Source organism: Dama dama, chromosome 9 (assembly GCF_033118175.1).
Source record: "Dama dama isolate Ldn47 chromosome 9, ASM3311817v1, whole genome shotgun sequence".
Lineage (NCBI taxonomy): Eukaryota > Metazoa > Chordata > Mammalia > Artiodactyla > Cervidae > Dama > Dama dama.
This window is the reverse complement of record NC_083689.1, coordinates 95,465,496-95,481,638: the sequence shown is the minus strand read 5'-3', so window position 1 is coordinate 95,481,638 and position 16,143 is coordinate 95,465,496. Positions and strand designations below refer to the sequence as shown.

Here is a 16,143-nt window from a genome sequence, read left to right as displayed (position 1 = left end):
CCGAGAGGGCGGAGAAGAAGGAGGAGGAGGAGGGGAGAGGAGGAGCGCGGGGAGGAGGATGGAGCCCCGGGCGGCCGCGGCGGGCTCGCCCGAGTCGGCGGTGGCGGCGGCGTCCTCCTCGTTCCAGGCCCGGTTCTGGAAGAACCTGCAGCTGGGGGTGGGCAAGAGCAAGGGTGGCGGGGGCGCGCGTGCGGGGGGCCCCGAGCGCCGCACTGCGGACACCCCGTCGCCCTCCCCGCCGCCCCCGGGGGGCCGGCGGGATGCCCCGGCCGGCTTGGGTGGCGCGGGCAGCCGGTGGAGCGGCTTCAAGAAACGAAAGCAAGTGCTGGACCGCGTCTTCTCCTCCTCGCAGCCCAACCTGTGCTGCTCGTCGCCGGAGCCTCTGGAGCCCGGCAGCGCCGGCCGGGCCGAGCCGGGGTCCACACTGCGCCGCCGGATCCGCGGGCATCTGCTTCCCGCGGGGAAGGGGCCGGGGGCCGCCGCCGCCGCCACCGCCGCCGGAGCGACGCCCCCCGGCGGGCGCTCCCCGGACTCGGCTCCCTCTTCGTCCTCCGCCTCATCCTCGCTGTCCTCCTCGCCCCAGCCGCCCCCGAGGGGGGACCGCGCCCGGGATGAGGGCGCGCGGCGTCGGGGCACCGCGGCGCACCTGTGCCATCAGAAGAGTTCCTCGCTGCCGGGCACCGCCTGCTTGGAGCAGCTGCTGGAGCCGCCGCCGCCGCCGCCTCGCGCTGAGCCAGCCCCGAGCCCAGCGGAGCCGCGGACCTCGGATAAGGGCCCGGAGCGCGGCAGCAGCGGGGTGAGTGACAGGTGGGCGCGGCCCGAGCAGGGGCGCGCGGGCCACGCCTCCAGCGGTGGGCGATCGGGACCCCGGGAGTGGCCGGGAGGGGGCGGGTAGGGGTGCTGCGGCTCGACCAGCGCGAGAGAAAAGTTCTGACTTGACTTTGGACAGAAAGAACACCTATTGCTAGAAGCTTGTTTGGGTCGCTTTCTCAGCTGCAGATGTAAGTGGAAGTGTTAATGGTAGCCCAATAGGAGAGGACCCTGGGGAAGGAAATGGCAACACCCCGGGATTGTTGCCTGGGGAATCGCACAGACAGAGGAGCCTGGCGGGCCACAGTCCATGGGGTAGCAAAGAGTTGGGCAGGACGGACCGACTAAGCACAGCACAGTAGGAGAGAAATAAGGTTAGACAGAAAATGCGCACTTTTTGGAGAGCCCCTTAAAGGATCTAGCTAAGTCTCATCTTGTCCAAAGAAAAGCAAGCACACCCAACACACTTGCAGGGAAAATTAGAAATGCGAAGAGGCGACTTGATGGCAAACGTGAGGTCATGTCTTGGGGAGACCCTTTAAACAGAAGTCTTCATCTTCCCGCCCTCCCTTCTCAAAACTTCCTGCTGCGAGTGGATCGCTTCTAACAATTGGACAGCGTGTCTCTCCCGAGTTAGTCACACAGGTGTTCCCACGGCCTTTTCTGGTTTATAATCATCTAAAGTAGTTGCGTTCAACTTATGCTGCATTGTCCACCACGTTGACTCTTCGGTCAGGCAATAGTCAAGTAAAAATCTGTAAAACGGTCCATTGAGCTGCGGCTTTTACTCTCTCGGTTTTGTAGAGGCGGTGTTTGCCTTTTGTAAATGTTTATCAAATCGTGGTCATACTAGCAAGCATTTTGAAAGTTGGATTCTGCCAGGGACCTAAAGAACTTTTTTTCTCCCAATACATCTTATATTGTTTAAATTCTCATTATCTTGACTGATTAGGTGTTAGGTTAGTGACATATACAGTAGAACTTTAATTAGATTAAAAGTTGGGTCTCAAAAAACATAAGGCCGTGCGTTGAAGGGTAGGATATGGGAATAGATGGGCTTTCAGTTGAAAGTTTTTAAGTTTATTGGCTAATGTATTAGTGTAATCAGAAAGTAAATCGGAATACTAGTATGTTTTGTTGTTTCATAAAACACAATTGCTTGCAATAATCTGATGTTACTGATGCTCTAGAAAACACCTGATGGTTTAGAATAAGGTTTCAGGTATTCTCAGAGGAGTAGGCAGAGTTAATATTGACAAAAAGCCTAAATGAACCTACCTTTCCTTTTTGTCTTGAAAGAGAATTGAATAGAACTCCTGTTTATGGTTCCAAAATGAGGTGGTTTTAGAAAGATGCTTTAAATTCAGTGTAGATGAATACTATATATTTTTTAAGTATTTATTTTTGAGTGTGTACATAATCCTAATGTATAAGAATTTTAGAGCTGGGGTACTTGTTTACATTTGTTTTTATTAACTTTTATGATCAAAACTTATTTAAAAAGACACCATATTTCTGCAAGTGTTCCCTTACTGAATAGTTTGGAGTTCACTGAACCAAGATATTTTCACAGCAATAGAAAGGAATTCAGAATTAATCTCTAAATTTAGTTTTATCAAAAGATTTTCAGACACGATCACCTTTATTTGAAAAATACTGCTATTTAAATATGAATGTTCTATACACAAGACCAAAAAACCTATTTGAGAGAATATGAAGCAAACATTATTACCTGTGTCTTCACAATATTCTGGGCATTAACATGATATAATCCTTACAGCTGCCCTATATGATAGACGTTCTTGTTGCTATTTTATACGTTAGGAAATCAATGCTCAAAGAAATTGAAGAATCTTTCCAAGGTCACCTGGTTAACATATGACAAAAAGAAGTGTTGTCATTCTCTAAAATGTTTTTCCATCACTACAGCTACGCTTGACCACTTTTAAAACTTCGTGTGCCTCTGAGATAACTTGAGTCCTATTGATTAATGCTTGTAAGTTTGCCCATTAATACATTCCGGTTTCCTAGAATCTGTTCTGTGATTGATTAGCTGAATTAATTTGTTCTTTGTTCTCTGTAGTACATCGTTTTGTATCTTTTATATCACATTTACAAATGACATTATTGATCATACCATCTATAGTTCTAAAGAAGCTTTTCATTATAAAGAACCAGTATGTCAGTGCAGTCATCGGAGGAATACAAGGGCTAAACTGTCTTTCAAAGCGTAAGTGATAGGTGGAGTGTGGACAGGAAAATAGGCCCCGAGGCTTTATTGTGGATTCGCTGCATCTGCTGCCCAGGAAGCCTTGTACCCTGAGAAGTGGACAGTTTTCTGTTATGAGTCCCACATCCAGTTTTTAGCAACATTCTTTCACTAATGCACTGATAGGATTCCTCAGTCTCCTAAATGCATCTTCGCCCAACTCTAGGAAACGGGCTCACCCCTCTAGAGAGGAGGAAGTAACGGAGCTGGAAGCTGGAACTGGAAGAGGACTCCTTAAGGGGTCCAGGAGTAGGTATGACTCTGCAGCGCCCTCCCAGGCTTCCAGCCTGCCTCTGGGATCTTTCTTTTCTCTCCCTGCACCTCCTCACTGAAGACACTTGGGCATGGGGAGGGAGATTGTCGCACATGCAGATTTCAGTTTTATTCGCAGTTCGTAAGCACAGATGGGAACACATAAAAGACAAGATGCTAAAAGCCTTAAATCCATCTTCAGATTGCCTAGAGAAAAAGCCCTTTCTCTCAAAAAAGAAAATTCGTTGCAAAAGAAAGCAGGTTACTCAAATTTTCTCTTGTTCTCTGCTTGCTCCTGGCATTAGCCATGTTCTCCAACACTCTCCCCACCTCTCCACCCCCCAGCCCAGCACGAGGCCCCAACAGCATATGTGCACATACGCTGAGACTGGGTGGAGATACGGTGCAAAAGCAAAAAAATCATTTTGGACTGCTTGGGAAAGAGATTTGGAAGTCCCTGTTGTATAATAATTACAAATGAACAAACCAGTCTACCTCCCTTGCCCCTGCCAGCCCTCTTGCTATTGTATTTCTTTCTTTTTTTTTTTTTTTAAGTCAAATATACCTTTGAAACACAGTTTAGCAGGCTTAATAACGCCTTGCTGTCCGGGCATGTGCATTATTTAAAAGGTTCTGCTTTGAAAAAAAAAAAGAAAGAAACCCCTTTCTTCCCACTGATTCTAGTTCACGTGCTGGGCCATATTGTCATACCAGATGCATTTCATTTTCTGCAACACAGTTGGGAAAGAGGCTTTCTCAATTTGTGTGCATATCAAAAATGTGCCAATTTTATGTATTCTGTCTTGATGAGTTACTAAAATTATACTTCGCTGGAGTCAGAAAGTCCGTTAAAGAGTGAGGCATGAATATGTTGCGTTTTTTAAGTGTTTCGACAAAAGTTTGCAGTGTTTATGAATGTTAATCCTTTACTTTTTTCAAATTCATTTTGTTAAAATTGCTTTCATAGAGGAGTAAAAATTATTTTGAAAAAAGTGAGTAAAATATTCAGGATATGAAATGTTTCAAAACACAGTAGGAAGAATATCTGTTCCTTGTGATAAAATTTCTAAATTACATAGGAAAGCTCCAATAAAAAGTGGAAGATACTTTTCTAAGATTAAGTCTAGACGTGAAGTAAATCTGGCTTTATTAATTATCTGATCATTTAAATAAAGTCTGTATTAAAGACTTTAAAAATGTGATTTGGGTAATTTTTGCTATCTATTTTTTAGGTGTCTTTAATCTTACTTAAAATAGCATGACTGAGACTTGGGAAAGACACAAATTTAAAAAATTAATGTAAATAATTAAAACTACTAAAAGCCCCCTAGTAATCTAAAAAATAAGTTCCTAAAAGGAGTGTTAGCAGCTTTTCCAAAGCTTTTTCAAAGTGAAAGTGTGAGGATTAGATCTCAGGACATTTTGGAGCAGGATGTACAGTTCAATGTGTGATTGCATTCTTGAAAAATATTGGCATCATCAGGTTATTCCAGAGAAAGGGCTAGATGGAATGATAGTTTTGCTTTGGAGCGGAATTGTTTCCTGTAACCCTTTCAATATCAGGTGTATCTGGTGAATTTGTGTAGAGCTATGGATCTTGTGGGCTTCCTTGATAGCTCAGACGGTAAAGAATCTGCCTACAATGCAGGAGGCCAGGGTTTGATCCCTGGGTTGGGAAGATCCCCTGGAGAAAGGAATCCTTCTCACTCTAGTATTCTTGGTTGGAGAATCCCACAGACAGAGGAGCTTGGTGGGCTACAGTGCATGGGGGGTGCAAAGAGTCTGACATGTCTGAGTGACTAACACACACACACATACACACGGATCTTGTATTTATAAATGCAAGTGTTATCAGGTAGATGTTAATTGAAATGGGCTTGAAACCTGTCTCAATGAAGACTAGCAGTTGTGTGCTGTTATTATTTTTGAATGGTTTATTAAAGTTTTGCCACTGCCACCATTGCAAGTAAATGGATGCTGAAAAAAATCAGCAGGGGCTTTGCTGGTCCTTTGATGTAAATTATTTTCCTTGTAGTGGTGGCAAAGTAGCCTAAAATTAACCCAGGCAGTACTGGTGACATCACAGCTTCTTTAAATAGTAATGAAAAAAATCTTATATAACTTTTGGCAAATATGTGCACACTGTCATGAAAAAGTGAATAAATACTTTGAGGGATAAAGTAGGAGTAACAGGTTCGTAAAGAAAATAGGACAAATATTCCTCCTTGTTTTCTGTTGCCCCATTGTTTGGAAATAGGGGATGATTTCACAAAATTAAAGGTTAATAATATATATTTGGCACAAGGTAACATGTAGTATGATTTTTTTCACTTGTATCGATTATCAAAATATTTGCCAACTCTAGACTGATGACAAGAGTATGTGTAGATAACATTGGAAGCATTGACAAAATATACAGATTCAGAAGTCAGGGTAATGGATTTTTAAGTTAAATCGTAGTTATTTATAGCTTTGTAGCAGACATCTATTTTAGAGTAGCAGAAATTAATTTTTTGAAATCTGAAGCTTTTTTGCTTTGATTTATTAATTTTCCTGGAAAACTTACTAAAAACTGTATATTTCCCTGCCTCAATAAACCAAGCATCCTAAATAAAACCTTTTCTTAATAACTGAGGGCCATTATTTGAATACTGGCTTTTTTGGGGGTGGGGGTTGTTTTTTGTGAATGAAATAGATACTGTTTTAACTTGCTTTAGGTAAGCTTGCTTGTTTCCATGAAAATATAGTGCAAAACATACCTGTTTATGATAAGCTTATCTTCCTGTGAAGTTAATTATTGAAAAGTATGAGACATTCTTCTTCAAGTCATTTTTCTCACTTGTCAAATAAACTTTACTGTCTTTATTTGTGGATTTTATTGGTACCGTTGAAACTATTACCTTTTTCCCTGCATGGTGAGCTTTATGTGCTATCTAAATGTCTTTGTCCTTATCAACCTTTTCTTCTAGTTTACGTTGCTTTTTATAAATCAGGTGTGAAAAGTAATTACTAAACCTCAACAATTCAAGATTGTATGCAAATATATTTCCCCCTCCAATGTATACCAGTTTCTTAGAATTTTTTTTCCCGCAAAATAGCAGGCCACAATTTCCCCAGTGTCTCCAAATATTCATGTTTAATATTATTCTGAATGCAAGCAACATGAAAACTTCATTTTCATTATAATGAGATTTAAAAGTCTTGCATATTATGTTCTTGAGAGAACAATTTCCCTATGAAATCTCTTTTGAGATGTTTTACATCAGCCTTATTTCCCATTCTCTTTGGTCCTAGCCAATCTGGAAAATTATGACACATGATAGATGTGACTATGGACATTATAGGATCAAGGCAAGCCTCCTAATCCTATGGATTGTATTTAGAGAGGCCCCTTCAGTATTAGCAATCTCACCTTATTTTGCACTGCTGGAGTAGAATTTGGCAAGCCTTAGGACAGTGGACCTATGGAATCAGCATTGTAAAATGGATTATCATTTTATACTGTTATTTATACCATTATTTATACCGTTACCATTTACGTTACCGTTTTAAACTGTTGCTGAATGAATGAAGGCATGAATGGATGGGCTGGAGCAGTTCAGAGATAAGTTCTCTTGGAGAAGTTTCAAAATCACTTTATGGTTGTAGAAAGATATTCTTCTTGCCTTCTTGTTTCCAAGTCCTTCTATGCCTGGCAAACGTCTTTGACATTCCCCTCTTCTCTCAGCTGCTGGGTTGGCTTTTCCCAGCCTGTGCTTTAATTCTGGTTCATATCTGAGGGCACAGGGAGGATATGACCACCATAGTGTGCTCACATGGCGATGGGGGAGCGATTTCTGCTTCTGAGGTGCCTGGCTCGGGGATGCGTTTTCTTGTTGCTGATCTCTGACCCCGGCTATCTGTTTTGCACCCCAGTCTCCATGTTTGGCCTCTAAAATTACACCCCCACGTCTGGTTCACTGATGCCTTTTGACATGTCCTGCCTCACGATCTCTGAGTCTTGAACTCCTCTTGGCTGTTAGCTCAAGATCACTTTGCTGCCTGCTTCGTTGCATTTCTCCTCAGCTCCATTTGCTTTAACTAGATTGAAAATCCCATCTTGATCAAGAATCCTGCCCTCATTAGCCTGACTCATTCTGCTGCCTCTTGAGGTGCCAAGTGTGTGAACTGGGGTTCAGACCGTCTGCCAGTTGCTTTTCATAGTGACCACCTGTCTAATGTTCAGCCTATTTTTAGAACACCAAAGCCTCCTTCAGAAAATCAGCATTGCCTGTCAACGGCTTTTGCCTATCAAGGGTGTTTCTTCCCTTGGAGGACTGGACCGGGGCTGTTCATTGTCTCTGTGTCCCTGCTTACTCTTCTGTTTTCTAACTCTCACCCAGTCTTTGACATCATCCCTCTTTTCCTTAGCCCCACTTGTTTTCCCTTTCTCCTTAGCGTTTTCTCTATTTCTGATTGCAAGGTGATTTTTGTAACTAACCACTAGCATCTGGGGCTTTCCCAGTGGCTCAGTGCTAAAGAATCCACCTGCAACGCAGGAGACGTGGGTTTAGTCCCTGGTTTGGGAAGATCCCCTGGAGAAGGAAATGGTAACCCACTCCAGTATTCTTGCCTGGAAAATCCTATGGACAGAGGAGCCTGGTGGGCTACAGTCCATGTGTCTGCGGAAGAGTCAGACACAACTTAGTGATTAAACAATAACAACCACAGAATCTAAGCATCTGGAGCTGTGCCATCCCATATGGCAGAGACGCTTGGCTACTGAGCCCTGGAGAAGTGGCTAGTTCATGTTGAGATGTGGAAAGTGTAATGCGCACACCAGATTTTTGAAGCCTCAGCTCAAAGGAAAGGAAGTAGAATATCTTACTACTAATTTCTTATATCACTTGCACATTGAAAATAGTAATGTGGATATACTGGATTAAATAAAATATATTATTAAAGTTAATTTTACCCATTTCTTTTCGTTTAAAAAGAGTGGCTGCTGGAAAATTTTCAGTTGTGTGTGTGCCACATTTTTATTTTATCGGACAGCAGTGATCTGGAGCACGTGTTCAAACTCCATTACCCACAGGGGCCATCAAAGTAAATGCGCGCAGGAGCTGGGGCCGGCAGTGACTGAAGGAAGGCGCCAGGGGCTCCATTCCAGGGGCAGCTCCTTCTCCCTCCAGCTGATCATTATCATTCACTGAAAGAAGCAGTGCAGCCAGAGTTTCTAGATTCTTTAATAGAAGCCAAAAAAAGTCTGGATTTTTGTGTGATGGCCCCAGAATCTTGCGTTTTGGGCAAATAGTTCATTTTGTTTTTAAACTGCAACGCAGATCAAATGAAATATATTTCTGGGCTGAATTTAGCTACCAGCTTGAACTTCTGACTCAGAGAGTTCATGTTTGACTTCGCCTCTCCCTTCCTAGTGCCAGGAGAATGTTACCTGGACACATTGGGTATGGATACATTTCACAGAATAGCAGCGTCAGGAGTGGTGGGATGGAAGATGGAATGCAACAGGTTGAGGGGTGTGTGGAAACAGGAGGGGGGACAGGGAGGCGGGTCAAGCAGTTTGGCTCTTCTGGGGGGAAAAGAAAGTGGTGCTGAGAGCACAAGAACCATGCTGGGATGGGATCTGGGCAGGCTGTTGGTTTTGTTTCCAGTGGAGATCACCTCAGGGGGTTGAAGTGTCAGAGCCTGTAGAGAGGGAGAGGTTGAAATTAAAGGAAAAGAGGTGGTTAATTGATGGATGCAGTCCTACTTATATGCAGAGTACATCATGAGAAAAGTTGGGCTGGATGAAAAGCACAAGCTGGAATCAAGATTGCCGGGAGAAATATCAGTAACCCCAGATACGCAGAGGACACCACCCTTATGGCAGAAAGTGAAGAAGAACTAAAGAGACTCTTGATGAAAGTGAAAGGGGAGAGTGAAAAAGTTGGCTTAAAACTCAACATTCAGAAAACTAAGATCATGGCATCTGGTCCCATCACTTCATGGCAGATAGATGGGGAAACAGTGGAAACAGTGACAGACTTTATTTTTATGGGCTCCAAAATCACTGCAGATGGTGATTGCAGCCATGAAATTAAACTTGCTCCTTGGAAGAAAAGCTATGACCAACCTATACAGCATATTAAAAAGCAAAGACATTACTTTGCCAACAAGGGCCCATCAAGTCAAAGCTATGGCTTTTCCAGTAGTCATGTATGGATGTGAAAGTTGGACTATAAAGAAAGCTGAGCACTAAATAATTGATGCTTTTGAACTGTGGTGTTGGAGAAGACTCTTGAGAGTCCCTTGAACTGCAAGGAGATCCAACCAGTCCATCCTAAAGGAGATCAGTCCTGAATATTCATTGGAAGGACTGATGCTGAAGCTGAAATTCCAATACTTTGGCCACCTGATTCGAAGAACTGACTCATTAGAAAAGACCCTGATGCTGGGAGGGATTGAAGGTGGGAGGAGAAGGGGACGACAGAGGATGAGATGGTTAGATGGCATCACTGATTCGATGGACATGAGTTTGAGTAAACTCCGGGAGATGGTGATGGACAAAGAGGCCTGGCATGCTGCAGTCCATGGGGTCACAAAGAGTTGGACACGACTGAGCAACTAAACTGAACTGCAGTCCTTAAAGACATGGGTGGGGGTGGGCCCAGAGAGCAGGGAAATTGTAGCATCTGCCGAAGAGACGGCATGGGTGTGGTGCAGGTGAGGAGCTGGTTGGGTGGCAGCAATTTGAGGGTGCTCCCAGGCGAACATGTGCCCTGTGAATTCAGGAAATGGGGCATCAGTAGTGGGACTGAAGCCTAGGGTGTTGGGTGGGGATATCGGGAAATGAAGGTGCAAATGAAGGTGTGGGAACTCTGAGGGTTGAGGAGCGAGTCTATGTAGGGCCCCAGAGGCATTTGAGCAGGGAGACTTGAGTCTTGGAAGGATGAAGTCACAACAAGGGCAGGCGACTTCTCGGAGGCCAGGACAGTCATTAGAGCCTGAAGTTGGCGGGTGACTGACCCTGGGGAGGGGGACATGGACAGATTTTTAAGACCAGTGATGTGATGGGACCTTCAGGAAAAGGGAGAGTGGAAGGAATAAATCACAGCACATTCCTTACTTACATTTTGATTTTTTCCTTGTTCTGGTTCGAAATGCTTTTACTAAAAAGTATTTTCCTTTGGGAGGGAGAGGGAAGGTTAAGTTTTGAATTTGCATGTATGCAACATGGTTGAGGGTGCTGGGCCCTTGGGTGCCCAGTTGCCCCTTACTTACTGTGATACTGTTTTAAAAAAGTTTTTTTAAATTGCAGTATAGTTGACTTACAATGTTGTGTTAATTTCTGCTGTAAAACTGGTTCAGTTATATATATGTTTTTTCATATTTTCCATTATGATTTATCACAGGATATTGAATATAGTTTCCTGTGGTATACAGTAGGACCTTGTTGTTTATCCATTCTATATATACCAGATTGCATCTGCTAACAGCAAGCTTTCAATCCATCCTTCCCTCCTCCTTGGAAACCACAAGCCTGTTCTCTATGTCTGTGAGTCTGTTCCTGTTTCATATATGTTTGTTTGTGTCATATTTTAGATTCCACATATAAGTGACATGGTATTTGTTTTTCTGAATTACTTACTGTTATAAACTCTAGGTCCATTCGTGTTGCTGCAAATGGCATTATTTCATTCTTTTTTATGCAAAAGCTCATATTCTTGGCAGCTATTTTGGATTCTTCTTGAGTAAAATAGTTGTTATCTCAGCAGTATTAGGTACTGAAAGCAGTGAGTGTTCATGAAACAAAAGGACAAGACATACGTTTGTCAGTTTAAAGAAAAAAACCAGATAAAACAAGAACCCCCTACATATTTTTGTTACACAGATTTTCATGGCACCTGATGTGAAAGTGATTAAATATTTGGGGAAATAGATAATGCAAAGGTTTGGAATTGAAGGGCTTTGTTGGCAGTTTTCTGTCTTAAGGCGTCATGCCTCAAATGTTGCGATATGCATTCTCTGTCAGACACAAAGTTGACCCATGCATGAATACATGATCAGTTTCTGAAAACTGCAACTTGATATTCTCTCAGAATAGAAACAATATTCTATCTGGACCTTTTTTTTGACTCCTGTTCTTTTATTGAAATGTAAAACAGCTTTTGAGAAAAGAAAAATTCAACATTTCTGTAGTTGTTTTTGAATGATATTTTCCACACCAAGCTAGAAGTCTGAGTGTTTTCCAAAATCTCTTTTGCAATTGAAATAGATTTTGGAGACAAGTTCTGTGTCGTTACAGAGCTGTTGCCAAAGCTCCCTGGAGGTGGGAACACCCTAGATCTGCGCGCCCCGCTGTCTCTTGGCTGAGGACAGTCATGAACTGCGCCTCCCTCTCCCTTCTGTGCCTCCCTCGACTTTCAAAAGGAAGCTGGAGGTGAGGGGCAGTGATGGGGTCCTCCTGAGGTTGGGACCTCACCTGGTTCTCACTGGCCTTGCGTATGTACTGTTTCAACTCAGTGGTTTCAAGCAAACCAACACTGACTTCCGCACTTTGGTCATAGCCCCAGTACCTCTCTGCTCCCTTTGGCCCCTAGGTAGCCTGTGTTTACATTAGCCTCAGTTCAGTTCAGTTCAGTTCAGTTCATTCACTCAGTCGTGTCTGACTCTTTGTGACCCCATGAATTGCAGCACACCAGGCCTCCCTGTCCATCACCAACTCCTGAAGTTTACTCAAACTCATGTCCATCGAGTCGGTGATGCCATCCAGCCATCTCATCCTCTGTTCTCCCCTTCTCCTCCTGCCCCCAATCCCTCCCAACATCAGGGTCTTTTCCAATGAGTCAGTTCTTTGCATCAGGTGGCCAAAGTATTGGATCTTCAGCTTCAGCATCAGTCCTTCCAATGAACATCCAGGATTGATCTCCTTTAGGGTGGACGGTTGGATCTCCTCAGGCTGCTGCTTTTTTGACTTCCTCCCCTGCTCATAGGGAGTCAGCTGAGTGAGAATGAGGGGAACAGGCAGAGATGGGAGGGAAAACCACATTGTCAGTTTCTGAGACAGCCCCCTTCCCCTGCCTCTTTTCAAGGAAGACTCAGCTTTGTAGTTTTCTTAATCTGTTCCTTTCTACTTGACATTTTCATTTCCTCCAGCTCCAGCATTTTTCTCCTTGGGTAGATGCTAGAATATGAGGAAGACCTGTATGGACCTTGCCATTGCATGGGTCTTTGTATATCTTGCATGACCAATTATGGTTCATCTGTGTATCTCTGTTACAGAACTAACGAGGTGGTATATTATTTAGGTCTTGGCTCTTCATTCACTGCCCTCCTGCTATTTGCCTTTCAGCTATTTCACTTCTCCTTCTGGGAACTGAGCAGAGAAAATAAAGTTGAGCATTTTTTTTAAATACAAATTTTTTTTCACAGTGAAGTTTAAATGATTGCTTCCTATAGTTTTTTGATATTTTGTGTTGCTTCAACATATGTTGTATACACACACACACGCACACACACACACACACACACATATACCTTCATCTAGTATGGTTTATACACATATCTGTTCTTTCACATACATTTTATTTCCCTCTGGAGTCAAAGATAAGCAGAGGAACTCTGAAATTCTTCCACCAAAGTTAATCTGATGATACTAAGTTTCAGTGATAACATAGTCTTTAGAAATGGTCTAAGTTCATTTAGTATGAGTAGATGTATAATAACCAGCTCAACCAAAGGAAAAAAAAGACAATTAGCAGACAGTTGTGGTTTACTGGGCTTCTCAGGTGGTTCAGTGGTAAAGAATCCACCTGCCAAGCAGGAGACTCTGGTTTGATCCCTGGGTTGGGAAGCTCCCCGAGAGAAGGGAATGGCAACCTACTTCAGTATTCCTGCCTGGAAAATGCCATGGACAGAGGAGCTTGGTGGGCTACAGTTCTTGGGGTCACTAAGAGTTGGACACTACAGAGTACGCACACCTGGTGTTCTACAAAGGGAGTGAGTAATCTTCTGTTGAACTTAATTGTATAAAGAATGCCTTTTCTTCAGTAGAATAATCTTTCCTCTGTAAATATCCATCTTATTTACAGCCACCATGGAGGAGAGGTCACGGAATTATTTCCTTAGTCTTTTGAAACCTAGATCTCACAATACCGAAGATTTATCATAAGGATTTCCAAGCTTGGCTTGGCTTTAGTCTCACAATGTGATCCTCACAGATTAAAAAAAAAAAAAAAAAATGGGAGTAGCGACTTGGTGAGCTTCTTTATTGATACAGTTCATCTTTTAATTAGAGAAGAACAATAACCTTTAGGGTCATAAAGATGTATTCTCATAATCACAGAAAGCTTATTTTTTGAAATCACCTGAAAAAGAGAGTTGGAGAATAATTGAATTAGGAACAAATGGATCTGGGACAGCAGAGCTTTTGTTTGTGTTGACTGCTTAAAGGATATTTTATTTTTGGTTAATGTTGCTAATGATTCTCAATGGCCCTTTTTATAACATAATCCTCTTAGTTATATCTGGATGGCATTTTGAGTGGTGTATTTTGTAAGTGCCCCGTCCATATTTTAAAATCTAGTTTTTTTTTTTTTTTTCCTTTCTAGGAGTCGAAGGCTAACTTGAGTTTCAAGCAGCTACACTGATTGTGTTTGTATTTGATGCTAGAACTTTGTGCTAGGTTTGTGTGCAAATGTCTGTGACCTTTTTTGTGGTAATATCTACTGTGATAGGACTTGACCTTCACTCCCCTGCCTTTGAATTACATTTTTGTTAAACCGCTATGCACATTCTGCCTTCTGAAGGTACGTTATATGAGGCTGAACATGCTTATGGTGGTCCTCTTGGGGCCGCCCTGAGCTGGGCTCTCTTGGCTAAGTTGTACCGTCTCACCTTTGACCTGAGGCCAACCAACTCCTGGGTCCTCTTACCCCTATTTTATTATTTTATTTTGTTTTATCGTTTTAGTTTTCTTCCAGTTCAATTGAGGTATAATTGACATCAAGCACTGTATAAGTTTAAGTTGCACAGCAGAATGATTTAGGAATGTCATGAAGTGATCATCATAAGTTTAATGAACATCCATCATCTCATTATACAGAGTAAAGTAAGTCAGAAAGAAAAACACCAGTACAGTATATTAACACATATATATGAAATTTAAAAGATGGAAACGATGACCCTATATGTGAGACAGCAAAAGAGACACAGATATAAAGAACAGACTTTTGAACTCTGTGGGAGAAGGGGAGGGTGGGATGATTTGAGAGAATAGCATTGAAACATGATTATTACCATGTGTGAAACAGATCAGCAGTCCAGGTTGGATGCATGAGACAGGGTGCTCAGAGCCAGTGCACTGGGATGACCCTGAGGGATGGGATGGGGAGGGAGGTGGGAGGGGGGTTCGGGATGGGGGACACATGTACACCCGTGGCTGATTCATGTCAGTGTATGGCAAAACCACTACAATACTGTAAAATAATCAATCTCCAATTAAAATAAATAAATAAATTTTAAAAAAGAAATTAAAAAAATTTCTTATGAAGAGAACTCCTAGGGATTAATGTCACAACTTTCAGATATACTGTGCTGCAGTGTTAATTGTATTTATCATGTTGTGTATTCCATCCTTAGTACTTATTTATCTTAAGCTGGAAGTTTGTACCTTTTGACTGCCTTCATCCATTTCCCCCTCCTCCCTGCCCTCTCTGGTAACCACAAATCTGATCTCATTTTCTTTGGGTTTGTTTGACACTTTATAACTAGTATTAATGACAACATACAGAGCATTTGTTATGTTTGGGCACTGTTCTAAGTATTATGTATTAACTTATTTGTTTACTACAATACTTTCCAAAGTAAGTTTATTATCATTTGCATTTTCTGGACGAATAAACTGCGCCGCGAGAGATTAAGTGACTTGTCCACAGTCACACATCAGTATAATTTGGATTCAAGTCACCTGGCCCTTAAACCCTGCAGTGGAAGGCTGTTTGTGGTGGCACTAGTGGTAAAGAACCCACCTGGGAATCCAGGAGATGTAAGAGAGGCAGATTCGATCCTTGGGTCTGGAAGATCCCCTGGAGGAGGGCATGGCAACCCACTCCAGTATCCGTGCCTGGAGAATCACATGGACAGAGGAGCCTGATGGGCCACAGTCCATGGGGTCGCAAAGAGACGGAAGTGTCTGAAGTGATGTAGCACGCACACGTGCCTTAGAAGTCTAGTTTAGGAAAGCAACTCCAGCTGGAAGTTGGGAATGAAATGTTAAAGCCTCATCTTCCTCCTCATCTCCATATTGACATTGCAGCTCTTCTTTGCCTCTGTCATTTCCTACCCATTTTTCTGATTTCTCATAACAAGTGAAGTTAAGAAGACAAGTTTAGTGTGACAGATTACGTTGGTGTCAGGCATAATCCTGATCTATCACTCCCTTCTTACTGGTGGGAAGCCCTTTAAGACCTCTTTGATTGCTAGAGAGAGGTATTTCTAGCAACTTTTAAATGTTGGTCCTACTTAAAAAAACTTCTTCAAAAAAAACAAAAAAACTTCTTCCTCAGCAGGGGCCCCACTATACATCATTGTTACTTCCGTTGTTGATATTTTGAGGAACATGTTATAATTTACAAGACCCTTATAATTATGTATTTCCTATATTCTACAGCTTTATTTCATTTCAGTCATTACTGCTATTATTTCATGAACAGCATGGCAGTAGCAGAAGGAGACAAAGTGGATCTATCTGCTGGACATTCCTTACACAGTGTCAACTAAACGTTACAGACTATGTGCATTATTTCACTTTAAATCTCACAGCAATTTTGACA

The 16,143-nt window shown here is 42.6% G+C and overlaps 1 protein-coding gene across 11 annotated transcripts in view; it reads left to right on the top strand.

Moving 5' to 3' along the window:
* Positions 1 to 58: 58 nt before the first annotated feature.
* The window catches only part of MCTP1 (multiple C2 and transmembrane domain containing 1), a 556,529-nt gene continuing 540,444 nt past the window's right edge, over positions 59 to 16,143 (top strand). For all 11 annotated transcript variants that reach the window (XR_009694230.1, XM_061152022.1, XM_061152019.1 and 8 more), the window contains exon 1: positions 59 to 796. Coding sequence is in view for 10 of the 11 variants with exons in the window: in XM_061152022.1 (XP_061008005.1) it covers positions 59 to 796 (738 nt within the window). In the remaining variant the exon portion in view is untranslated. The remainder of the gene's footprint in view (positions 797 to 16,143) is intronic.